This window comes from Sinocyclocheilus grahami, unplaced genomic scaffold (genome assembly GCF_001515645.1).
Source record: "Sinocyclocheilus grahami isolate Dianchi unplaced genomic scaffold, SAMN03320097.WGS_v1.1 scaffold149.1, whole genome shotgun sequence".
NCBI lineage: Eukaryota > Metazoa > Chordata > Actinopteri > Cypriniformes > Cyprinidae > Sinocyclocheilus > Sinocyclocheilus grahami.
In genome coordinates this window covers 3,541,966-3,569,117 of record NW_015505328.1, presented here as the reverse complement: position 1 = coordinate 3,569,117, position 27,152 = coordinate 3,541,966, and the positions used below count along the sequence as shown (strand labels likewise).

At 39.2% G+C, this 27,152-nt stretch overlaps 1 protein-coding gene across 1 annotated transcript in view; it reads right to left on the bottom strand.

Annotated features, from left to right (window-relative positions):
• tshz1 (teashirt zinc finger homeobox 1) overlaps positions 1 to 15,423 on the bottom strand; it is a 37,329-nt gene extending 21,906 nt beyond the window's left edge. Inside the window, exon 1 of the mRNA XM_016281380.1 lies at positions 15,336 to 15,423. Within this exon, the coding sequence (XP_016136866.1) occupies positions 15,336 to 15,375 (40 nt within the window). The 5' untranslated portion in view covers positions 15,376 to 15,423. The remainder of the gene's footprint in view (positions 1 to 15,335) is intronic.
• Between the last annotated feature and the right edge of the window lie 11,729 nt (positions 15,424 to 27,152).

Here is a 27,152-nt window from a genome sequence, read left to right as displayed (position 1 = left end):
ACGCACACGTATATACATAGTGAAACCACTGAAAACCTGTAGATTACAGACAAATATGGACAGTCAGAGCCCCTTCACACATATACACTCTGGAACTTTGTCTTTCAACATCCTGTAATTCTAGAAGAGCACAGAATTAAAAACATTATTCCTGATTTCCTGTTTTATATGATCTGTGATGGAGGCCCCTGAGGGTCAGAGCACTGTAAACTTTAGCAGCTCTCTGAAGACCAGACTGTTACTACTGAATATCAGGTTGCGCTCCAAAGAGCATCTCTACGCTGGGGAAAAAAAGGGGCCGTTGTCGTAAATAATCCTCCATACCGTCCCATAAAACGTGCTGTTTTGCTCTTCTCTCTACTGTCTACCCTTTGCTGCCTAAACGACTAAAAGAAATGTGTCTGATGTCATCTGTATTCTCTTGCTCGTTCGATTCCCGGCTGCTCTGAGAAGGGCTTGTTGGTGTTACGTTTGACCTTGGTCTGCTCAGGGGCAACTACTGGCTCCTGAGTCAATGACATCAGTGTGGTAAGCAGGGAAAAAAACGGATGGACCAGCCACGGTATTTGTTGCGAAAAAAATTAAATCAATAGAAAATAGTAGCACAACTGGTAGAGAGCATAGCAATAGCAACACTAGCTAACACGTTTGATTACTAGGAAATAAACATACATTAAAATGCATATCATGAATGCACTTTAAAAATACTTTGGATAAACACATTTGGCAAATTTATAATAATAATAATAATAATAATAATAATAAGTGTATTAAGTAACAACTAGAAAAAAATACTGAATTATACAAATTTTTTTAAATAATTTTTTAAACTTCTAATAACAACAAAAATAAAATAAAAAGAGGTAAGTAAAAAATGTGGAAAAGGACCATAAAAATTGTAATAGAAAGAAAATATAGTAAAATATACTACTTTAAAACAGACAATAATAAAAATGTTAAAAAAAAAGTTGGAACAAAAAACAATTATGGAATAGGTTAAAAAAAAAGTGACAATCAAGATCTGAACCCGTGTCGCCCACATGAGCACCATGTCTCAATGTGTCAGATAATATGTGCCATCTGCTGCAACTGCTCTATATTGTTCACATTTCACAATACGGACGTTATGTGTCTTATAGAACATCCCACCTTCCTAAAGAGAGATGAAAGATGACTAGACAAAAGCAGAAAGGAAAACATGTTGCTGTATCTAACAATAAGCCTCACCTCAGCTTGGACACGTTGAGAGACTGAAGCTGAGGGACGGAAAATTATAAATTTGTTAGTTGGTGTCCTGAACACTCTTCTCTGACCCTGGGCCCAGCCACACAAAGAGCTGGAGACTCTTTCTTTTTTTCCAGAAGCTTCTGTGACGGGCGTGAAAGTGGGCTGAGAGAGGAGCGGAGTGTATGGAGGGTCCTGAGAGGAGCACTAAATCACACAGAGGCCCACATCACACACAATCAATAACAACACATCAGAGACAGAGCGAGTGAGTGGGAGAGAGAGAGACAGAGCGAGTGAGTGGGAGAGAGAGAGAGAGAAACAGAGAGAGAGAGAGAGAGAGAGAGAGGGGAAAAAGTGCAAAAAGCTCATCCCTCAACACAACATGATATTCCCAGGCAGAAGCGAAAGCATAGCAAAACTCGCTAAACCTTCCCGAAACAAACGACCTCTCCTTCCGCTCACACGCATGCACACACACAATTAAACTTTCACAGCCTTCCAATTGCCCTCTAACAATACGCCGTCCCCCCTCCATCTCCTCTCTCTTGTTCTTCCCCTGCACCTAAATAATATTCACCATGATAAATGATGCCATAACTCTGATATCCACAATCAATCTGGCCTTTAAAGACACATCCATCTTGTGTAATGTTGATGGGGGACTCAGTCAAACGGAGAGACGTGACTGCTTTGCTGACCTGAGAATGGTGGGGGGGACCAACGGCCCCACTGACTGATGCCTGTCAGCTCACATCTGGCTGCAAAAATAAATTAGGCTTATGAAGACAAATGAAAAGGCCTGCCCCACCACCACGAGGGAGGGGAACGCGAGGCGAAGTGGAGGGGAGAGAGAGTAAAGAGAATTCGTGAAAGGAGGAGCGGCAACCTGCTGAGAGAGAGAGAGAGAGAGAGAGAGAGAGAGAGAGAGAGAGAGAGAGAGAGAATTCCTCATAAAGGGAAGATGACGTCGTACAGCACCACGTACCAGTACAGATTTGTATTCATTTAATCTTGTTCTTTCCATCTTTTATTCATAATTTTCATATCCTGAAGAAAAGAGCTCAACAAAATGACCTGTGAATGAAGTATCTGAACAAACTTATTAGAATTCCTCCTAAAGGGAAGATGACGTCGTACAGCACCACGTACCAGTACAGATTTGTATTCATTTAATCTTGTTCTTTCCATCTTTTATTCATAATTTTCATATCCTGAGGACAAGAGCTCACAAAATGACCTGCGAATGAAGTATCTGAATGAACTAATTAGTTCTAACTAATTCGTACTTGGAATGAACATTCGTACTCGGGACGGATGGGGGAAGAAGGGGGAATGGCATCGGCCACATTCATTTTCGCACTAAGGCTTAATGTATAATGTAAAAGATTTGCACTCTGAGCAAGAGATTCACATTCAAAGCAGAAGATTCATACTCTGAGCAGAAGACTGCTAATCGGAGTATGAATCTTTTGCTCTGATGAAAAGACAGTTTGTTCCGAGCAGAAGATTAACACTATGAGCGAACCAGATTTGACACTGAATCCCTCAAATAAGCGACATGGTTTAGATTTGTACTTCAAGCCAAAGATTCAGACTCTGAGCAAAAGATTGGTCATTTGCATATGAATATTTTGCGCCGAGCACAAATCATTAGTGAACTTACAGTGAGCCAAATTCAACTTCACCTACATAAGCACGATTTGCCAAATTACTTTTTTATTTGCCAACTTATTTGTTTTATAGATGTTTACATTTAACAAGGATGTTATGTCTAATTCAGAACAAGATTGGTACTTAGCCCAAAGATTCATGCTCAGAGCAAAGATTTATATGAAGACTCATACAAAGATTAATGTTTGAGCTCAAATAGTTCTCTCCAAGGAGAAGATTCATAACTAGAGCAAGCCAGATTTGCACTCTGAGCAAAAGATTCACACTCGACGCCAACAACTGGTAATCTGAGTATGAATCGTTTGTCAGAGCAGAAGATTTGTACTGAGAGTGAGCCAGATTCAACTTTGTATCACCTACATAAGCAGCATGGCTCAATTTCCCAATCGTCATGATTCCAGCACTTTGTTGTTGAGATGTTTTGTGTCCAATTCAGACACAAGATTGGTACTTGGCACAAAGATTCGTGCTCTGAGCACAGATCTGTATGAAAAGTCATACTTCACAAAACTTAAACTCATAAAAAGGATCTTCTCTTTGCCGTTCTCTCTGGGTGGGGAACGCGAAGATTCCCATGAAAGTCTTTGCATCATTAAATGTTTACAGCGCAAGGATCATTATACACCACATATTCAGAGCTCGTTTAAGGGGTCGAAGGTCAGCCGTGCAGCGCTGGAACCCAGAGCTGAGAGCCTGTGGAATTAATCTATTCCCGCCCCTCAGAGTGAGAGACAGAAAGCACATTTTGAGTGATGGGTGAATGTGCCCTGTAGAGTAGTACACAGCGGTGTGAACTATATTTGACCCCTCTCCTTCCCACTCTCTCTCTCAGCTGGTGCAAGTAGACTTAAGAATGAAGTTTGCTCGAAATGATGAATGGATTCCAGCAGAGCAACGCTCGCACAATATAGGATATCTGAGAGCTTCAGCTTCATTACGCTGGGTTTAATCACTTCAAATACACACGATTCTGTAATTAACGCAGGAATTATGCGGATTAAGGGTTGCTACTGCAAAACAGCTTTTGAAGAGAATAATACACGGCAAAAACTTTGAAGCAGAGCGAGAGAGAGAGAGAGAGGGGAAAAGAACAGCAAGTTGGTGTGTAGATGACAGAAATATTACAGACTCATTTTTTGGCAACAGGCGAGCGCCGAAAAGGTGGGAGGGAATTGTGTGTGTGAGAGAGTGAAAGAACGAGAGAGATGGATTGTGTGTGTGTGTGTGTTGTGGATAAGGGGGAATGAACTCTCCCAGGCTTTGTCATATGAGTTTTCCCAAGCTCTGGCCCCTTTGATAAATGACACATGTCATTCTGTCAGAGTGTGACAGTCCAGCTGGGAGGGCCTCTGATGTATGGCCGCACTGCAAAAGGAAATCAGGCTTTTCTGGCATGGACGCAGACCATGCCCTTTATATAAGGTCCCTGCTTTCCTACACAGCTGTTTTTTCTTCTCCCATTCTTTTCTCCTCATTTTTTTGAAAGGAGAAAAAGGAGACTCTTTTATGAGCAGGGACATGGAGCTGAATTTGTAGATTGATTTAAGGTTTGCGGTGGGGGAATAGCAAACCCAGGTCAGATGGATTATGGGTAAAATGCTTTAATTCCACAGCTCTGGGTTTTCTCGTTACCTGAGAGGAAACAAACAGACACAGTATCACTACTGAGAAACTATCGAACTGTACTTGGAGAATGATATGCTACGATAAAAACATCAAATGCAAACGTGTCTATTTGAGTCTCCGCTGACAAAAACCAAACATCAGAGGAAGTACTAGAGAAATACTCAAATCAGCCTCATTGTCTTTACAGATGTGACCTAAATTTAGTGTGAGAAAAGAGGATACTGTGGAAAGGAAGAGAGAGCAAGGGAGTGAGAGAGGTTTCATTTTGCATTTTGTTAGTTGACCGTTTGCAGAAAAAGCTCAAGGATGGACGTAGGTGAGCCGCACAAAGATTGTTCGCGCAGACTAACGTTTTTCAAAACCAAAACTGAATTTGACGACAATTTTCACATTTTCAGAACTGAGGAAATTGGGATTTAATATGGTTTTAACCATTGTAACCTTTATTATACTCTTACTGGTAGCTGAACGCGAATTAGTCCAAATATCCACAAGGGGCGGGGCTTATATAGAACGTTGAATTACATGTTTAAATCCTGTTACAAACAAACAACATACACGAGGTGAGCTCTTTAGATGTCTTCATCTGCAATCCTGAACTTTATACAACCAGTGGGTTACAATCAACAGACATCTTAAAAGACGAAGGAAAAACATCTTACATATTTTAGTGACAGGAACAGAGAGACACTTTTCAGCTCTTACACCACAATAACAGCGCAAAGGCAATAAATCTGCCACCGGGCTCAAAAAACACCTCACGTGCACACACGCCGCGAGACTGACACCAGACAAACAGGCGGCGAGACAAAAAACAGAGCAGCGGCGATGAAGTTGTGGAGAAATCAGCACCTGGACAACAGTTTAGGGAACACCACACACTCAGACACATGCCGTCAAACGGACCTTCGAGGGCGTGGTAGCGTGACCACCTGGGAGTTGTGAACTGTGGATGACCCCACGTTTGATTTGTGAAGGGTTAAAAGAAGGAGGGAATGGTAGAATGGTGTGGCTAAATGAGAGGAGAGTATCATTAACTAATGAGTGATGGGTTTTAGACAGTGCTTGCCCCTCCACCCTCCATCCTGCCTGCACTGTCTGTCCCACAACAGTGTCCTAACATTCGGCTTGAGAGCTGCTATTCACTTAAACATCAAAACTCCGCCATTTTGAATGCAAATGTCTGGAAACGTCACACTCAACCTGCAAAGTGGCAGGTTAAATTACTGTACCAACTCCTTTAAGGTACAGTAATTTAAACAGGCATATCAAGGAAAGCTTGAATTTTCCTAGTGTGCATAATGGATACTATATAGACATACTCCAACTACCCTTCAGGTTCATACAACATCAATTCCAGAAACTAAAAAAAAAAGGTCATTCAGAAATCATTATGGATTTGTCAACCATTCACATATGACTGCTGACATAGCAATAACAATTTAGCATCTTGGCTCGTCATAACTGAGAGTGAAAAATTTGCAAAGAGGTTAGACAATCACAACAGGTCAGTTACATACACTACCATTCAAAAGTTTGGGGTCAGTAAGATTTTTGTTGTTGTTGTAATTTTATTCAGCAAGTATGTATCAGATTTAAATAGATTTGCTTCACAACGGTTTTCAACATGGATAATAATAAGAAATTATTGAGCAGTCTCTTGAGCAGCAAATCAGCTCATTAGCATGATTCTGAATGATCATGTGACACCGAAGACTGGCGTAATGGCTGAAAATTCAGCTTTCCAATTGCAGGAATAAATGGCATTTCAAAATATTACAATATAAAACAATTACTTAAATTGTAATCATATTTCACAATGTAACTGTTAAATTAAAATATCCATAAATTATTCGATTCATCAAACAAATGTAGACTTTGTGAGCATAAGAGACTTCTTTAAAAACAAATCTTAATGACCACAAACATTTGAACAGAAGCAAAAACAGGAAATCTAAATTATTAGTATGAATATTTAGTGCATGTAATTCAAAAGAAAATACGGCTATAATAGTTAATAACTAAAACAATTTTCTCAGCTGACACTACCTTGTTTATGTATATATTAATATTGCCTTTAATTCTCTGGATCTGATAAAGGGTGGAAAATTGTCATGGAAAACTAAATTACAATTTTTTGGTGCAAGAATCCTTGACAAACACTCAAAGTAGAGTTTAGGGGGGAAATGCTTAAAAAGAAAAAAGGGAAAAAAAAGGAAAAAACCACACCCTATATATGCCCCTTAAAAAGTGTATCTTTTACTCCCAGACAAAACTAGGCCTAATAGGAGCCGCTGCAGTTCTCCAGAGCACACACTTTGTGCTGCAGCTAGATATCTCCCCCCATGGGTAGTATTGACGGACGATACTTGAAACAGAGGTATATTTACATGAAAGAAACGACACCTCAGTATTTATGACACGTCCTCGCTGAGGCTCGTCACACAGCGGCTGCTCTGACGGCTCTAAGTAGGGCTGGATTGCGCTGCCATAACCAATTTAACATGGAGACGGTGCGCTAGTGAAGAGCTACACACAAACACACACACCGACGCACACATACGCCAATGCTACATTTCAGCAGAACACTGAAACCGCTTGTCTCCTATTGTCGGTCAATGAAAAAAATTCCCTATGTTTTCACCAAATATGATTGACACATCGGAATGTTTTAGTTTAGAACCGGTTTAGGCCTGAGATACTGAATTTCTGAGCTGACATGTCAAGACTTTCAATCTGTACTTAGATCTGGAACCTCTATTGTTGATTTAATTCTTCCCTAGATAGAGTTTGTCTTGCTTTTATAAAGCCCAGAACTGTTAATGGAAGAGTAAATGTTTGCGTTCCTCATTTTGAGTGACCTGACTTTTCTTCTTTACAGCACATCTGTTCATCTCAAGTTCCCAAGCTCACAGACTTCAGGAGCCGAGCAGAACAAGTCAATGATCAATGATGCATCCCTTGGTTAAAGTTCCACCAACCGTATGGCTTTCAGTCAGCTGGACAAGGTTAATAGTTGATCCTCATACGTGTCGCAGCCTCTGCGTGTGTATGCGTGCACACACTGAAGTCTAACTGGGAAGCATATGGCTTTGTAAAGAAAGCGGTGGCCAGTAGAGAAGAGGGCAAAAACAGGAAGGGGAGGGGAGGTGGGGGCAGATTTGAAGAGGACACCCCCCACTGGTTTCTCAGACAGAAGATTCAGAGCAAAGCTTAGCAAAGCTATGATTGACACTGTCTGGGCGAGTCCGTCTCCAAACAAGCTTTAGGCTTCTCAGAACATGTGGCATTTGGCATTTGAATGTGATTGTGTCCAAATCACTATAAATACCTATAAAGTTGAGTCTGAGAGACTAGTCACGACATGTACGCCCATCTATTAACGGATATGAGGAGGATTCAAATACAGTTCACATCCCTCGGGGCTTCTGTGTGTGAATGAAATGAAAACCAGACATTATTTTAGTCGCACTAGTTATTTTAAAACTGATATTAACTCTGCATGTGTTTGTCAAAGATCCTGAGATATAAATGCCAGGGATTCATATTTTAGAAGATGATTTTGAGACCAGATTGAACATATACAGTGGGGCAAAAAAGTATTTAGTCAGCCACCAATTGTGCAAGTTCTCCCACTTAAAAAGATGAAAAGATTAGAAAGCATATGTGGCGATGATATATAGTGAGAAAGGGAACCATCCTGCTGGGTTGTCCATCTAAAAAAGATACAGTACCATTTTGCTATATAGTTCCCTCAGATGCCTTATCAGCACCATAAAAGTGGGGACAAAAAAAAAAAAAAGGAAAAAATGATATTCATTACTTTCCAGTGTCCTATCAGTTAAATAAAACACACAGGGGAAAAAATACAGCCACTTGGAGGATCTACCAGCTATTGTCTATGTGTGCAGGCAGGCTTTTATCAATGAAGCTAATAAAAGTGACCCTCAGCAGGAGATGGGGGTGACACGCGGCTCTTTACCTAGCTTTAGGAGTGATGGACTGCAAATGCAGTCTTAAACACCGCACGAAAAACGAGCAATGAAAGTGTCAGGGTAAAAACACAGAAAATCGAGGCATTTTACGCAACCGTTTGAAGACGGCTCGTAAAAAAGGGGAGCCGAGTCTTTATGAGAGCGATCCGGAGCAGTGCATTATGGGGCTCAATGAGAGTGTCAACAAGCTGGAGGCTTATCTTTATCCACTCATTGTGTGTCCAGTGGCTTAGCGCTCATAGAGGAGAATCGTAACGCCTCTGATCAAGAGTGGAGGGAGATGGATCTCCGTTCTTACATCGCCACATCAGGGGAACCCAGGGATTAGGTTCTCTTTTTAGTTCCTGTAGGGCAAAGGTCGCACTCGAGCAAACATGAATCCCACTCCCAAGCATAAAGAACATAATTCACCACTACATAAGGGTGAGAGGACGATTTCAGACTTGGGAGTTTGTTGTACTCTCCTCAGCCTAGCAAATACCACGCTTTGTTTTCACAGGTGACATGATAACCTAGTTACCTCACGGCTTGTGAAAGTACAATATTTACAGGGATAGTTCATCCAAAAATAAATACTCTGACATCATTTTACTCACCTCAGTGTTGCTTCACAAACGCTGAAGGTTTGAAGACTGTGCTCATTAATCTTTTCCATTTAATTACAATAAACAAATTCTAAAGCTTACACGTTTCAAAATATATACACACGCTAACAAAGTCAGCATTGATAAGATTTTTTTTTGTCATTGATAAGAAGTGTTTTCAAAATCTGTTTGAAGTCTCTTATGCTCACCAGGGGTCTCATTTATAAAACTCTGTAGATTTCATCCTAAAAGTTTACGTACGCTCAAAAGCTAGATTTTGCATATGCACAAAAGTTTTCAGATTTATAAAACCATGCGTACGCCAGAACCTGCGCAAAAATCCCTTTATAAAACCCAGACAGGGGAAGATTGTGCGTACGTGCATCTCCACCCCGACATCACCATATATGGAGCTTACAACGCCTAGTTTTACTATGCATAACCTCATCTGCATATCATTTCCATGCATGTTCCCAACCACATGACACCATTTTTAACACTGTCAAAGATAAAACACATTCAGGAAATATGAGATACGGAGTATAAATGCCATTTGCGCCATACATTATTTTTTATTGCTAAAATCATCCAATATCATTGTTATGTTTTAGAATAAATATATGAAGGTAAATACAAAAATAAAAACTGTTTAGAATAGTTATCAGATAAATATTGTTGATCTCATTCTTTTACACTGGCCAAATAGTATTTCAATTGTTTTAAACAATTCAAATCAAACTACATTTATGCAGTTTTGCTGATAAGGTGAACATCTTTTAGCTATTTTTAGTGGAAACAGATAGGCCTATATTTATTGCAGTGTAAAATTGTTTGGCTCGGCGAGTCACTAACAAAGCATTTTAAAAAGGAAACGTGTAAATCTTACCGTTTTCTTCAAGTTGTAGCCTATCCTTCAAATACAGCGGTACTTTTCATAATGTTGCAGAGATGTCTTCACACGACATTAACGGTTGTTAATGTTGGTTGTTGCTGCGGTTGTACAGTAGCCTATATTATCAATGGTCCTTCTCAATCCGGATAATGGACCGTTCGACCACTGAATCCAGCAGTGTCCACCATAATATCGAAGTAAGTGTGCATCATTGATCATTGTTCACTAAAAAATATTTTCTCATAACATGAGATCTGCAGTTTAGTTTAAAGATGAATTATTGTGCACCTATAGCACTCCTCACTGTCATTAAAAGAGGAAAAGTGTTCAAGCGCATCCACTACAAATATGTCTAAATTCATATAATTTTGGTTTAACTTCTGTGTAAAGGACTTTATGTAATTTCAGTCCTTATCTCCATTAATGAGAGCGGAATATTTAATGTAAATGTGTATATCGACATGAAAACAGAGCTTAAAATCGTTGTTTTTACTTCATTAATTTTCTCACTACAGGAAAAGGAGTTCGTACGCATGGGTCAGAGTTTGCGTGCATGTGCGCAAATTTTCCAGTCAAGTTTGTTTTTATAAATCCCAACTTTTGCGTAGGAAGTGGCACAGTGGTTGATAGGAGGAGAAACAGTGAGTCCCAGGACGTGACTTCCCCGAGTTTGAGGGGGCTTCATGGGTGTTTACTTAACATCATCAAAGAGCTTCCTTTCGTTTCATGCTCATCTGTCAAAATTAATGTTGCTAAATATGAATGTATGACCGCAAGGCTTGATCCTTAGTGCGCAAGGCCATCCTTGATAAAATGTCAACCACTGAAATATCACAATAACTAAGCCATGTATAAAAATACGCAACTAATCAGATAACGTCACAAACAGCATCATCCTTTTCGCGACGCCACACGCTCCTCAGATCCTACAACACAAACATCAAAGCTCAATCTCCTGCTGGCCCGTTATAAACATCGGCACGGATCTGTTGGCCGAGCCGTTTGTGTTTTATCTGATGAGGATGTATAAGGCGCTCCATGAGGAAAACGGCATACTGGGATGAGAAAACTCCGCCGAGCCTCTAAAAACACCCCATCCTTCCTGTGAGCCAGGGGAAAAAAGCAAGGGAAAGCAGCAACAGATGAGTGCAGGGCAGGACAGAGAGAAGGCAGACGTAGGCTCCCCTGGGTACACGTTGACCTCCATGTACTCCTCAAGCTTGGAGACTCCCGTTGCTGGGTCAGGACTTGAGCTTTTCTCTCTTTTGTCTTTCTTCCCCCTCCCTCTCATCTTTCTGACTCACTGTGGACTAAATTAGCTGAGAAATGAAACATGGGGGATCAAAACAGACAGGACGAGAAGAGAGAGAGAGAGAAAGAAAGAGTAAGAAAAAACACAGCTGGCCCTTTTGATAGTTTTGAGTTCCCATAATCCTACAGTACCTCTAATCCAAACCTCCTCTGGTGACACACTAGCTTTTTGCGGTCCTCTGTGTGCTTGTTTTTCAGCAACTATCAGCAGATGCACTCGCTTTTTTCACGCACAAACACACGTCTGGAAGTATTCTTAATTTCAGACTTTACAAAACTTGCGGAAACCAGATAACTCCCAAATGTGTCTAAGCTCATTAAAACCGCAGAGCACTGTTTACCGCAGACTGTGTACCGTCACACTTGGCTCATGCAAAGTCCCAACATATTTTCATTTTGATCCACTCTTCCCATAAAACCTGTCATCGATCTTCATTAATCAAACTCAACCTCCACGATCTCGGACAAGGGGAACGGCAAGCTCGGGACTCAGAATAACTGGATACGCTTTGATTTCCTATAGGCCACTGGCTTGATCCCCAAATGCAAATTAAACTATTAGTTGTAAGTGGTGGGTCCCAACATGAATATTGACTAAATGGGTCAATGTCACCTGTTAATGACATGAGAGCGGATGAGTCTACCCTCCAGCGAAGCCAACACAAGGTGAGCCCAGATGTCACGCTGCATTCGCACGTCTTACGGATAGATTTTTTTTCCTGCTAGCATGAAAACAGGCATTACAGAAAAAGAAACAGATAGAACAAGACATCTAAATGTATCCCTATAGATTTATTTCTATCATGTGACGTACACGCAAAACAAATGATGGCCGTCAACTCCTATCTCTTAATACAAATACATCCCAAATTGAGAAATGATCATTCACAATCTTTCACATTTCTCACCAGATATGAGAATTAATATGGAGAGGCACCACGCTGTTTAACAGACTACAACAAAACCTCCACATCTTTAACGCAATATAATAAATCTGTGTGAGGAAATAAAAGATATTAACCTCATACTCGTGCTACAAAAACATATAAATCACAATTAAGCTGTAACAGCCCTGCACATGAAATAATCTGTAAATTCAGCTCTCAAAGCAGACTGATTTGTATGTAACGCTGCACTGAGAGACTTAAGCAAAGCGAGTGCTCAACGGCACTCAAATTCTGACAGTATTTTCACATTTCGAGAGTGTGGTGGTGCGATTATTGTCAGCAGGAGCACGGTGTGTCGGTACACTCAGAGCTCGAACTGCGGTGCGACCAATGACACAGAACAGTGGTATGTCCATCAACACGGAGACGGAACAATGGCGTGTCTGCCGAGCGCTGGGCCTGATTGGCTAATGCAGGGGCCATTCTGATTGGCTGCCTCAAATGCTTTCTGGGGCCAGCGGTGCGGTTAAGAGCCTGGATTACTGAGGTCATTAGGCAGCATTGCCACGGTGACGTGATTAGTCAGGTAGCAAAGTCCATTTGTCACCTGCACCAGAAAATTTAGTTAATTCAGCACTACAGGCTAAAGGGACTGTATAATATCAACTTGATTACATCAAGGCAGCTGCAGACCTGACACTTCGCTGAATTTGTCAGCTTTAATCGTTAGAGCCTGTCACAAATCCATCAGGAGCTCAGATAATTAGGGTTCCTCCATAATGAAGCCAGCAGAGGAACCTTTACCTTTATGTCGGATAATTAAGAAGCCTCTGGAGCCGAGGACAAAATGCGTTTTAATGACTCCCCGTGCTGGTTCCTCCCTCCTCACGTTTTATTTTTCTTCTTTCGAGTGTGTTTGTGTGCTGCGGTTTTGTTTGTTTTTTAAACGTGAATGTGAATAGAATTTAATTAAGAAAGCAAAAAGAGAATTACCCAAGTGAAACTGAAGGAAAAGTAAAAGCAGCAAAAAACATCGCAAACCACCTCATGGCGGTGTTTATGCTCCGGCTATCCAGAGGACAGAGGTGCAGTGGAATGGAGGCAAACCGAGCGTGTCTCTATCTGCGTGGGAGGTTGTGAAAACACAAAACCAAATGAAACCTGGAGCAGCGGAGAGATACCGCATTCATCGCCGAGTCCTCCCCTGGCTCCTCTCCTCTCTGCTAGAGCTCAAACTCACAGACACAGTCTGTGTTCTACGTGGGAGGCCTGTGTCCGTTTCAGAAAAAAGCCAGCAAATAAATACAAATGACTGCAGCAGCCCAACACAGAGAGGGCCACTCCGATCCCACTGCACCAAAACGACCTGAGCCCACGGCCGATGCATGTAAATCACTCAGAGCAAACAATGGCAATGATAGCAACCAAATTGAGGCAAAGTCATCCGTTAAAAGAGGTGGAGCATAACGGAAGAGTTGAGCATTGGAATGGAGGTAGAAAGTGCTTTTAGCGCAAAACGCTAAATTAAAAATATATTATAATAAGACCGCTTGAATGATTTGGAAGAAGTTTTAGTAAAAACAAATCACCTTGTCACGTTAAGCGGCTTTTCTTTTTATTCCCTCAATCAATAATTCCTAACATTTTTATTTTGATGGAGCGGGGAAAAGTGTCAGGCTCTGGGAAAAACGGAAACAATGAGCCTGCCAACTTTTGAATGACCATTAAAGCAAATGATGAACATGCCTGTCAGAATAGAGAAAATTAAATCAATATTCAGCTGAGGTGGAGGGGGCTGATGGCTTGTTTTTGTGGAGGAGCTGCCAGGTCAGATTACCAGGCGCCATCTCACCTCTGTGAGCTTTCGAACTCCCCATGTCAGTCTCGCCATACAGCCAGGGAGACGAAATAATCCCTTAAAAACACCATTTCCCCCCGCTGAACAGAAAGGTATGCGTAAAAATATAGGAATAATAATAGTTATTCAGTGCAAATGAATGAAACGTCAACTATGTATCGCACTTGTTAGTTGACCTCAGTTACAGCAGTGTCTGGTATGCCGGCTGTTCCCTCATCAGTCAAATATCAGAGTCTAATTCTGCAGATCTGTAACTCTGCTAACGCTTGAACTTGAAAGAGAGCCTTCAGTCGGGAGAGAATGGACCTGTTAGTCACAGAGATTAAATGGGGGGGGGGCGGGCGAAGGAACAAAAAAAGGAAAAAAGTAAAGCCAAAAGGACAGAGTAGAACTCCCTTAGTACAATACACCAAAATTGTTTAAAATATAATGGCTTTTTACGTTTAATCACCCCAAAAGAAATCCAACATCATTCATCACAAATCAGAGGTTCGCTCTCTTGCTCTTCATGGAAGATTAATTAAAAACTGAAATCAGCTCTCTCTTACAACATCAAAGAGCACAGGTACATTTCGCATGAATAAACTGAACTGAGAAAAACAGATCTTAGTACAGAGGCCTTGCTCAGTGACATCTATCAGGGAAGAGATGTTCTCTCTGCTACATTTTGTGCTCTCGACACGCCCCAGCAATCCCTTATCCCCCTTTTCTCTCCCTCTCTTTGAATGACGAAAAAAAGTAGTGTATAACCCTGCCGAAATCTTCTCTCCTTTCTCTATTTTCCCGCACGACGGGGGCAAAAGTTGTCCTTTGAGTGGCTACAGCCGCACTGCGCATGCGTGTTTCCATGGTGAATGATTTACTGATGCTTATCAGGAATGAATAGATCAAAGGCGGCCACATGACAGACGATCAATCAAGCATCAAATCAAGGATGGCAATCCGCATCTAAATAGATGAACTGGAGCACTTTGAAACTACATTTTCACTCGACTATATAGGCCACGGTGGAGTGTGAAGTTTCAATTTGGCACAACTTTAAAAAAAAAAAGTTACTGGCGCGTTAGTTTTTAAAACAAATCTAATGCATTCTGAGGAGATTACCTTTGTTTTGACATTCTCTGAAAGTACAAAAAAAAAATTTAAAATTAAAAGTAAAAAATAATGCAGGTAATATTAAGAGCAAGCATTTCAATCAACACGATGAAGAAGTGTAAGTGATTGTATGTTTTCCCCCTCCCTATGCACTAATATTAGTAAACAAAACATGCATGCACCGCTTACCTGAAGATCGCCTCGGCGCTTGCTGCTTTCTCCGCGGCATGCTGTTGTCCCACCCTCCACTTGACTTCTCATACAGAATCAAAATGCCAGTGACTGTTCTGTTTTCTCCCTCCCCACAAAACAGGAGCGTCTGAAAGACGACGAACTGCCTTTTTGGAGAAGACATCACTTGTTTGGATGTTGTCCATTCACACGAATGTACCAAGCATGCGGTTTTAGCAAACGAAAACAAACAGTGGTGTTAAAATTAAACCACGATTGTTTTTTTTTCTTCTCCCAGTTATGCAGTGTTCTCGGCGTCATCGCGAAAATAAAATAAGTTTCGCGTCACGCGCAAAACATTCAAACGCATAAAGGAGGGAGAGTCCGCTGTAAACATTTCATTTTATTTCCATGCATATAACAACATATTTCCATGCATACGGAAACATTGCTTTGCTCCTTTCACTGTCTTTTTTCCTTACGGCCAGTTTTGTTTATCTGTCTCGCGCACGTTTGCCGGGGCGCACAACACTGCGAACTATTTCATGCGCTAAAACAAGGAAATTATTTGATTACTTTTTCCATCGCCGAAAAAAAAGGACAGTTGGAAGTTACAGACTGATTCGTTACACCTTACTAGGAAGTGAACACTTTGCACGGGAAGGGGAGGGACTCCTGGAACAAGTTGAGTATGTCCGTAACAAGCCTCTCTACAACGCTTACACATTACTTATTCATCGATTGCAAAACATCCACAAATTAAATAACGAGTCCACGGTGTTAGACATTTCGGATCCTATTAGGTTAGGAACCGTAATAAATCCACCGCATATCTGCTCTTCAGTAGCTGCTTTGTTGACACCGGTGAACCTGGCTGGCACCTCCCAAAATCACACTTAAATCTCAACTTGTTTTTGTCTTTATACCAGCGTTGACGCAATGTCCACTCTTTCTGTAAGTTGGCGAGTGGGTGGGTGTGTTTTTAAAATCGCTCGGAAGGGGAACGCGAGAAATCCGAGTGATTTTTTGAGGTGGCCTCGGCTCGCTCCGGTCGCCTGATGTTTCTAACGGATTTTAAGGTTCTTCGTCGCGCCGGGGTTCTGCTGTGATTTCAGCGGATCATTCAGCCGGTGGACCGCCGCGAGAGCTTCACCTTGGTGAGTGCACACATTTGTTAGTAGCCTATAGTGCAAACGTACGAACAAGCCAGGCTAGGGTATTATACATCACCACCACCACCACCACCGACGCCAAAGCGTTGATATTTCAGTACGCGACGTTTAAATCATGTCCTTACCTTTGACGGTGCTGTGCTGCGCATCCTTGAGCTATTGCCAGTTGCAATCTAACTGATCATTTATGCTGTACGCCTGTCGGTAGGGGCTAATAATGTGGAAATGTGTCCAAGTTCCGCCCCAACATCTGTCCATCTATCCATCCTCGCGACTACCTCGATCAGCCTGTCGCTGCTGATGGCTCTTACGTCACCGATCTCCCATCAGAAGCTCGGGCTCACTCACAGAAGCCAGGGTTTCTCCCGCTGTAGGGCAGGAGTATCGCTGGGATCAAATGCTAGGGTTTTGCGAGATTATTGCGTTTTAACAAAAGATCTCTCTCGGTCTCGGTGCAAGACAACGGCACAATGATAATTAGCTTGTCACTTGTCAATAAACGTGCGCTAGGAAGAGATTTTTGTGTACAATCCAATTCTTTTGAACTTTTAGTAAATATCATTTTTATAATAGGCTACTACTATTGATAATATAGCCTATTTATTATTATTATTATTATGATTATTGATTGATCTGAATCGTATTATTATTGCCGTGAAAAATCCTATTTAAAAACACAAGAAGCACTTCTGTTCTTCCACTTCTCTTAAACCGTTGCTCACTGTGCAACTGTCCCACTGAATTTAATTAGCATTTTCCAGAAATGGATTCTTTGTGTTGTTTTGTCGTGTTATTCATATCATTGTGCATTATTAGGTCTATCCTACACAGACTTTAAAGTCAGTGACTTTTTTTAGTTTGGAGCAGTTCTTGCGGCATTGTCTTCCAGAAATCATTTTTGGTATTTAGCATTGTGATGAAGTTCCCTTCGAGGTGTTAGTGTGCACTTAAAAGGGATTTAACGCTTTAGATTGCAGTGCCTGTGCTAAACGTATATTAATGTAAGTGCTTACAAGCAACAACATTAACCATATTAATTTACAAATGAATCCCCAAAATAATTGTACATATTAAATATACATATTGTTCATTTGTAACAGTAATTTGACTGTAACATTAACACTGTAATGTAAAGTGTAAACAAAAAACAATGCATCAAAAAAAAAAATCCATGGTTTCTTATCGTGCTCCAAACCCAGACGTGAGTGTGTCTTGGCATGGTGAATTATCCACAGCTGTCCTCATTGTATGTTGATGAACTGCTACAAGCCTGTAGAAATAATTTTAGATTAATAGATATACAAATAGTTACAGTATTTCTATTGATGTGTTGGAGAATTGTAATGCTCACATCTTTTTCTACGACCTAAAGAAAAATATGTAAAACAAACCTTTATTTATGCACTTTGCATTTTATTAATATGTGCCAGCACAAATCAGTGGCAACGCACATTTTGAGCATTAGTTAGTGTTGACAGGTCGGCGTATGTTTGTGTGTGTGTTTTGGGAATGGCTATCCATATATAATGTATAAATGTTTGTGTGCACCTATCATCTTATTCGGTGTAGTACATCTTATTCTTTTGTAAAAGGCCATGCTTGAAGGTATGCCACGCAGGCACAAGCGTAAAGCTCAAGATGCAATGCCAACGCACTTTGAAAGGTTCGTGTGGAGCCTGAACTGTGCCATTTTCAGCTTTACAGTCCTGGTTAAATATCTAATAGGAGAAATGCAGCATTTAAGCATCCATGATTTAATTTTTTTTAATAATAATAATAAAAAGTGCCCCTCAATGTACATCCTCACCCACAACATGCATTTATAAGAAATACATATTTATATTTAAAATTTTTCAACTTAATGTATTTGAAGAAAGCAGCATCGGACTGAGGAATTATAGATTTTATGCCCTTTATGGTGTTACATAATGTTTTAAACGGATTCTCTATCACTGTTTTTAAGTGTTGATACTTTATAATGACTGACACCAAATGGATTTGGTTCATCTAGCTTATGTTATGAAAAATATCCTCAGATTTATACGCTTTTCAGTCTGATCGGTTATTTACTGTAGATGTTAAGATGGCCCTATTTGCATAAAAATGCCAGAACATGCTATAATGCACATTATATGTTGTAGAAATTCTTCATGTCTCCATATTACGCTGTCTGCTTAAGGGATCGCAGACGGATGTTAAAAGACTGGAACTAAAAAAGCGAGGGAGATTTGAGGTGATAGTCTTTGAAGTAGTTTTTTTTTTATATATGTAGCATGTCACATCACATCAGCAAATTATGATCCAAATTGCGCGCAAGCTACACGAGGCGGGATGCCGTCATACGTGTCCACAGATATGTATGGCAAGATCTGAAGTTTTATAAACAATAACATCGCATGCTGTCACTGCTGTATTTTTGAATAGAGAAACTCTATAGGCTGTTAATGATGTTTTTGTTTTTCACAAAAAAGGTATATTTGTATATATAAAAAAACTTGAACGTACAGTATTCACGTGTGTTGGAAATACAGATACTTAAATTCTGGACTGTGCATTTGAGTGCTGATGTAAATAGTCTGTGGATCCAAATAAAAGAACATTTACAAGCAATCATAACATTCTCCTAAAAATTCAATGTACTAACCCTTCTTATGCAGATATGTGTATGTCAAGTCATCTTTTTAAAATAATTATGTATTTCACAAAATCAGCAGGCAAGATAAATACCAATTACAGGATACAGCATTTTTCAGCAACATATCTCCCCCATGGGGTAACAGAAATAGCTTTGTGAATCTTGTGAAAAAGTATTCTAACATTGCACGTGATTTTAGATGTATTGATTATGCTTCCAAAATGTTGTTCTTGTCTTGTAGGTGATGTTGCCGTTCTCCAAAAAGGACAATATTGCAGTTCAGAGGTCAGAGGTCAGCAAAACTTGTATTTAGAATAATTTAATATTGTTTAAAAAAAAATGTTATTTGTAAAGCTGTACACTGTTCACAATTGCACATGAAGCCATCCAGCTATTGATAGCGATGACCGCTTGGGTATTAACGTCAGTACTGCTAAAATTATAACTGTGCACTTAAACGCAGCAACCCAAATAGTAGTAATAATACGCCACATCGGCTCTGCGGTGTAACCTTACGTCTGTGATCATGATCAAAGCCATTTCACATGCCACCACTGCAATTATTTTTATTAAAACCAAAATTACAACATCTCGGCATTCACTTATATGAAATATATACAGTATTACACTTATAGTTCTCGATCGCTGGATCAGCTGACGTTGTTACTGATTCTTGAGCTTTGTGTTGTATTGCTAATTATGGATTTTTTACTGTATTAATACAGTACATATATTTGTATTTTTTTTACTATTTATTTAATTGTTCAATTTAATGTTTGCAATAAAACAGAAGTAATTTGCTGATTAATTTTTTGCTGTTTTTATTTATATTATAATGCAAATAAAGGATAGTGGACAAAGTTGTGGTGTTTTATTTTTTGTATCATTTATATGAAATATATTTAATCAATTCATGAAAAGTTGATGGTATAAAAAAAAAAACACTCAAAAGAGAGTGAGCAAGTTTTACATTACTCAAGTCAGAAATCTATTTTATCACAATTATTCCTTCTTAGGGATTTTTTTTCTTTTGTCATAAAAGCAGGAGACACTTCTCACACTGAAGAGATTTGAGGCTCTTGATAAAAAAAACTATTTTATACCATATAAAAACTTCCACCTTCAATCAACGACTGGGTCAAATGAATTTTGTACAGTCACTGACAGGCGAAAAAAAACTAAGAACATATAATGCAAAAAATAATAAAGAGAAGGCTTTTACTGTGAAGAATATCTTGAAATCCATCAGATAAGGCAGGGTAATTAAAATGTCACCTTTCTCTGGAGGAAGGAGGCCCATCACACAGCTTTACTTACCTCATTACTTTTGTACTTCACTAAATGCTGATGACAAAACTTATTGGACTTGAGAATCTGACATTTGGTGGAATCCCTCTATTTTAGACTTTTTCTTCCCTTCAAATAATGGAGAAAAATGTGTTTTGACTGACAATTCATGACAAATAATGAAAAAATTACTGATTTAGGGATTTTTTTTTAATCATTTGAAATGTTTATTAGGACACTATGTAAGAAAATCCAATTGTTATACAGCTAAATGCATTTAAGTGTTTTAAAGCTCCAGTACTACCAAAGAAAATTTCTAGAATGCAAACATATTTTCTGTATATGATTAGTTGCACAATAGATGTCTGAAATGAAAACAGTCTTAAATAGATGTAGTTTTATTTAGATATGCAACAAGTCAGTATATAGTTGGACCTTTCGGGTTTCTTGGAGCAGATTTTCATACTCTGTGTGACTGCATCTGGTTATTACCTCATAAACGTCTCTCCCTGCTCTGCTGCACCTCCACATTCAGGAGGGGCTTCCGTTCCTCGAACCTCCCCTCCAAACGGCGTGTGCGTTTCAGCAGGAGTTAAGTGACACATTTCACATTTCAAAATACCATCCTCCAACATAAGTCCCGCTGCCTGCCATACCACCTCTTTTGTTTTCTTTGACACATGCGGTCTTCTTCCAATTAGCATTTTTCAGCCATTAAAGAGGAGAGAGGAGTGCTGAAATGTTTTCCTGTTTCATTACCACTGACTGCACCTCTTTGATTGGTTGCAAAGGGAAATGTTCTGTAAAAACATCATTTTCCGCAGAAGCTCAGAAAGAGAGTGGCCAGAAAACGTGGTGCAGATAAACTCCCGGAGTTATATTTAAGCATATAGGATTACTGGAAACATCTCTCTCAGCGCTTTATTGAGTGGATGAATTGTTATAAAAAGTGAAAGAAACGGCGAAAAAGATCGGGATGAGACACTAAAGCTACACACCGTGATTTATATTCAGTTTTGAAAAGGGATATTTCCCCTCTTTCCACATCTTAAATAATATAGCAGCGCAGTTCTGTCGGTTTTTATTTATTTATTTTCACGAAGACGGTGAACAATTTCGAACGATACCGGAATGAAAAAAGAAACATTTGGTTCTTTCACACAGCCGAACCGTAATTATTAAGATGTGCATGAGACGCCTTTGATAATGTATGGCTTTTAAGAGAAACAAAATAGGATGGTTTTTTTCCGCTTCAGTCAAACTCATAGCCTGAGGGTTTCGGTTAGAGAGAGATCTCTCCTCGCTACTGATGCAACAAAGAGAAAAACAGCCCCCTAAAGCTGCTCCGAGTGCTCTACTTCTGACGCTTAGTGGAAATGTGTTTGTTTTTATAAAAGATCTAAAAGCATTAATAAGAACAACAAGAAATGTTTTCCTCTTTTCTCCATTGACCAGCTAAAATATCGTACGACCCCAAACTGTTATGATAACATGGCACATTCGAGACCATTCAAATGGATGTGTTTTTTTTTTTACTAAAAAGACATGGGGGGGGGGGACTATCTTTAGAGTCTTAGTAAAATTATATGATAAATATAACCAGAAAAAAATTTGCCTAGCAAACGCAGCCAAAACCTGCCATTTGTGTTTATTTTAGTAGATACGGCTGCCTATCAAAACACAATTCAGTAGTAAGGAGGTGTTTATATAGGGCTTTTGGTTTATGTAACACTGAGGAGGCTCCATACGCACCATTTCAGTCCAAACTGAACGTCCCTTCACTCTCTCAGCCAGAAATAGGTTGATTCAAACAAACGGCTCTATAGAGAACGGCTCACTGCCTTTGATCCTAGGGCTGAACCAGGCCGGGTTTTCCGGCCCTACGTTGTCCCTCCACACCCTGGCAGGAGCCTGAACGCCGTCCCTGTCTTCCCAAAAGCCTCGGCTGGCTCTGGCTGGCCTCTGCAGCGGCAGCGACTGATGACGCCAGCCTCAAGGCTATATCAGCAAATCAGACGTTTCCAGCCCTGCTCCACCCCGAACTACCCTGCAAACATTCACACGCAGCACATCTTTCTCAATGAGAGCTTTTTTTTGTTCTTCAGATACTGGCCAGGTGCTGGAGATTTTCCTACGTTTTTCTCTTTCTCTGAGGTCTTGTCAACTGAAATTCTCCTTCATTCATTCCTTCTTTAATAGAAATACACACACATATAAAGTGGCATGTCCATTTCAGGGCACTTCAGATTTGTAAGCATTATACTGTAAAGGCAAGTTAAATATTATATATTTTTATTTTTCAATTTTTTTTATTTATTATTTAATTTTTAACTTGCCTTTAAAGTAATATGTATGTCTGTATATATATACTGTATATATATATATATACTGTATATACATACAAACAAATGTGTGTGTGTGTGTGTGTAAACAATATATAACTAATGATTACCTTTTTAATAATGAATATATGTTAAATATGTATTTCTACTGTATTAATATTTTAATATTACTGCTTTTACTGTTTTACTAAATTAATACACTAAATTGTATGTACATAATATATAATACAAACAATATACTAAATATAATTTTCAATCAATATACATAATATACTGTATATACATTCTAATGTAAATAAATAATTAATAATTATCATAATTACCATTTATCATCAAAAATTAACAATGGCCTAGACAGTTCAATTATGATTTATGTATATAATTTTTTATATATTATATGTTATACTATACACTATTCTATTGTTAATTAAAAGAATACAATTATATTTGAGTCTTTTTGAACAATAACCAGCTCATTAGAGTCATCTATATCTATATCTCTATATCTGTGTAATTACATTTGAGTTTTTTTATGGAAACTGGCTCATGAAACCCATGAAATTTGGAATTTTTATACGAATTAAATTTATAATTTTTATATAGTAAATATTCTGAATTGCACTGATAATCCACTATATTTGTTTATATAAATTTACTCAAATTTATTTTGCAGTCTTCCCCCGAGTAAGTAGTTAAAAAGGGGAGAAAAAAGGTACATGACATTCCTGCACATATACACACAATTCTGACCCAATTGCTCAATCTTACTAAACTAATTAATCACAGTAGCCTAATCACAGTGACAAGGTTGGCTGGGTGACATTCTCCAAAATCTCCATTTTGATTTTTTTCAGTCAGTCCCACATGATCTCCTTTGCTCTCTGTCGCCCCACTCATTGGGATATTTTCTCAAGGTTAACAGGTAGAAAATGTGTGGAGTGTGTCGGGCCGCCGGGCTGGGGTGTGGTGGGCAAAGAAGGAGGAGTCTCTCTGGGCTGCATTAATCAGAAAGAATGACACAACCATATCTGTGACGACAACGACGGCTCAGCTGCCCCGACATCGCCTGTAACGGAGGAGGAGGAGGATAACTTTATTAATCAACATCTCTTGATTAATTGTTATAAAGTGTCATCCATAAATTTTCCTTCGATTTAATAATTCTTGAGGAAGACTTAACAATCTCCCTCGTGATTTGAGTTTTATTGAGGGCTGTGCCGAGCGAGGTGCGCTGACATAAATAGCATCTCAGTGGCCAGTCTCCTCGTCACTGACAGATATGAAATACAATTATCAGTGTGATCTGTTTAAAAATTCATCATCCGCCTACTGTCTACAGAGGAAACAGACTCACTCGCTCTCAATCTTCTGCTTTCTCTCATGTACACGTACGCACACACGTAGAGCGTATATGTAGAGGGGTCATAACTGATAAGCTGTTCTATCCATTTGAAATTTCATTGTTTTTGCTCTCCCTCCAGCTCGTTAAGTTATTTTAACTGTGTATATTGTATTATGTGCTCTAGTGTTTTATATTAAAACATAAATCACGGGATAATCAATCAGTAAATGACAATGCTGAGGCAAATCGCTGCTATCATTGTTCCACACAGAATATCATTAATATGACTCTTATCAGAGATAAAACAGCCAAACACACTCGAATCGACTCCACATATGGCACACAATCCATTTTTTAAAGTGACCTCATCCTAACTGTACGTTTTTAACCCTTTTCACGTTAAGCTTCAAATACGTACCTAGAGATGTGTTTAAGTTGAACTCATTTTAACTTGGGACACGTCTTAAGAACACAACATAAAATGCTGAAAAAACATGTCGAAATGGTAAAGGATATTTGTGTAATACATGTTTCCATAGAAAACAATTAAAAATAGCGCAGATATTAGGGATGGGTATTGATAAGGATTTCCTGATTCGATCTAGTTCTGAAACAGCTTTTAATTCAAATCCAAACTATTTTGACATATACGCATTTTAATTATTATATTTGCTTTACTTACATACGAAACGAACTCAGGGAACCTTTTAACTCGGCACAATACAAAAACATTCATATATATAATATATACGTTTTTGGTTGCTTGTTATATTTGGTTGTGGTTGATTGTTATATAAATAATTGTTATTTTTTTATACTATAATGTATCCTTTTAAATTTTACTAAACTTATATATGTTTAAGGACTATTTTTCAATGATACATTAAAATAACTGGCTCACAAGATTAAATTATAATGTCCCCTTTTGCTTAATGTTATTATAGCCTATATATAATTTCCTATTATTAATATTCAAATCATAAATGACACATATTTCATGAGTCTCTTTAAATGATTCATTAAAAGGTTGTTCCTGAATCCGACTACACTGCTCACACTATGCGGATAATGATAATGATTCAGTAAGAATCAAAAGAACTGGTTCATAAGAGTCATTTGTTCCTGAATCAGACTACATTGTCTGTTAAACCCTGGCATGAAGGTAAAAGTCATTCTTTGGATTTTAAGAATCAATATCGTTCAATTGAAATCTGTATTTGTACTCAACTCCAACTATAACTTGGATTGGCAGTGTTACATCTGTATTTAAACAAACACAACTTCTGCAGATGTTCGCAAAATACAGAAGTGCAGCAGAGACACCCAACTTATGTCTTTAATTAAAGCTTTGGCCCATTGCATCTCCATTGTCCCGCGGACTCATTCAACACAGCTGTACGGCAAAGATGGTGCTGTTCTCAGCAGACTGCTGGTTGCCAATTAACCAGTGAAAGGGACTCGGCGTCCACACCCACCTCAGCTGGCAGCGGCCCAATTTACAAGCGCCGTGTGACCGCGTGTCTGTAAGTGGGCTGATCTACACGTGTCACAGCTGAGGTTTGCGGTCTGCCGAGACCATGGATGGACAGGTAGTGCCAACCCCACCTCAGCCGGCCCCCCTCCTCCATCCCCCTCTCCCGCTCTCTGCCTCTGTTGATCAAGGACACTCCTATCAGCATGAGCGCAGAGAGGGGCCATCCATCAGGGCAGATGGGTAATAGAAACACTGTGTGACAATGGTCATCAGCGTCGAAAACAACAGCCTATAAACATCCAGTGACACGCGCTCCGGAGTAGGAGGTGGTGGTGGAGCGGGGGTGGTAAAACCAGGAATTGAGACAGCATGAAAGATTATGGAAGAAGAGACGGAGAAATGATTTAGAAATGGAGGGAAGGTAACAGAAATGCATTTGTGTGTGCCAGCGCATCTCAAAGTCCAACGCAAACAAAGTCGAGGTCCGTCGTCAAGCCATGACTGTTTATTTCGCAAAGCAGACAGAGAGTAACAAATTGACAGAAGTGATTAAGTGACGAAGAGACGTGATCACACAGCGGATCCGAGGCCTTCGCTAAAACGCCCGTTTTGACCTCTTTCAAAGGTCTCAGCGCAAAATCGCTTTGACTTTTGCCGCTCAAACGCTTTTATTTATTTACCTCGGCATATATTTATTTCATTCTTCCGTTTGCCAAATAAAGACTAATTAGAGGAGCAGAGACATTTGGAAATAGGAAGCCTGCCTCACATGGTGGGATTTTTTTCTTCCTCTTTTCTAATTTTTTGTCAGCTTTTTTCTCTCTCCCATCAGTTTAATTAGCCAACATTTGTCTCAGTTTTCCTGAGCAGCGTTTGTTTATCCTAGTGTCACATCTGACATTGGCCAATTAGTGCAGTGAAATTGTTTAGCCTCAATAGCACAAGCAGTGGAAAACACTCCCGAGATGTTTCCTCCGAGCTCACGGGGAGATTCTGAGGGAAACTTGGGGAAAGCGAAAAGGGATGTCAGATTATTTTGGTTGATTATGAAGAATCATGACCACATGAGGGTTTTGATTATGGGTAATGTTAGGGACGATGTTATTGGTTGTGTGACAACATTGAAATATGGAAAGTGTTTAGGCGGAAAGTTCATTCTTAATATAGTAATGAATGATTTTATAAAAATGTGAAAAAGTATTTGTTCATTATATCATCATGTTCTGTCACTTACACCTTATAGTTAGAAAAGTCAACATAAAATCTCAACTGAACTTATTTGCTTTTAATAATACACTTGGGTGTTTTTGAACGATTTATTAATGTGCATTATTCTAATGAAAAAAATCTTCAGAATATTTCATTTTTAAAATATATTTTTAATTTTTAACTTTCATTTTTCTTCTATCAAATAATGAATTTTCACAATCCAACATCATATTTTTTCTCTTAAATATGCCACATTTCTGAAGTATAATAGTTGTTAATTAATTTAAAATAATTTTATGTTTCTTTTAACATACCACACTCTCTACAGTTGCTAATACTGCACTCTTAAAAAATGCTGGGCTAAATACAACCCA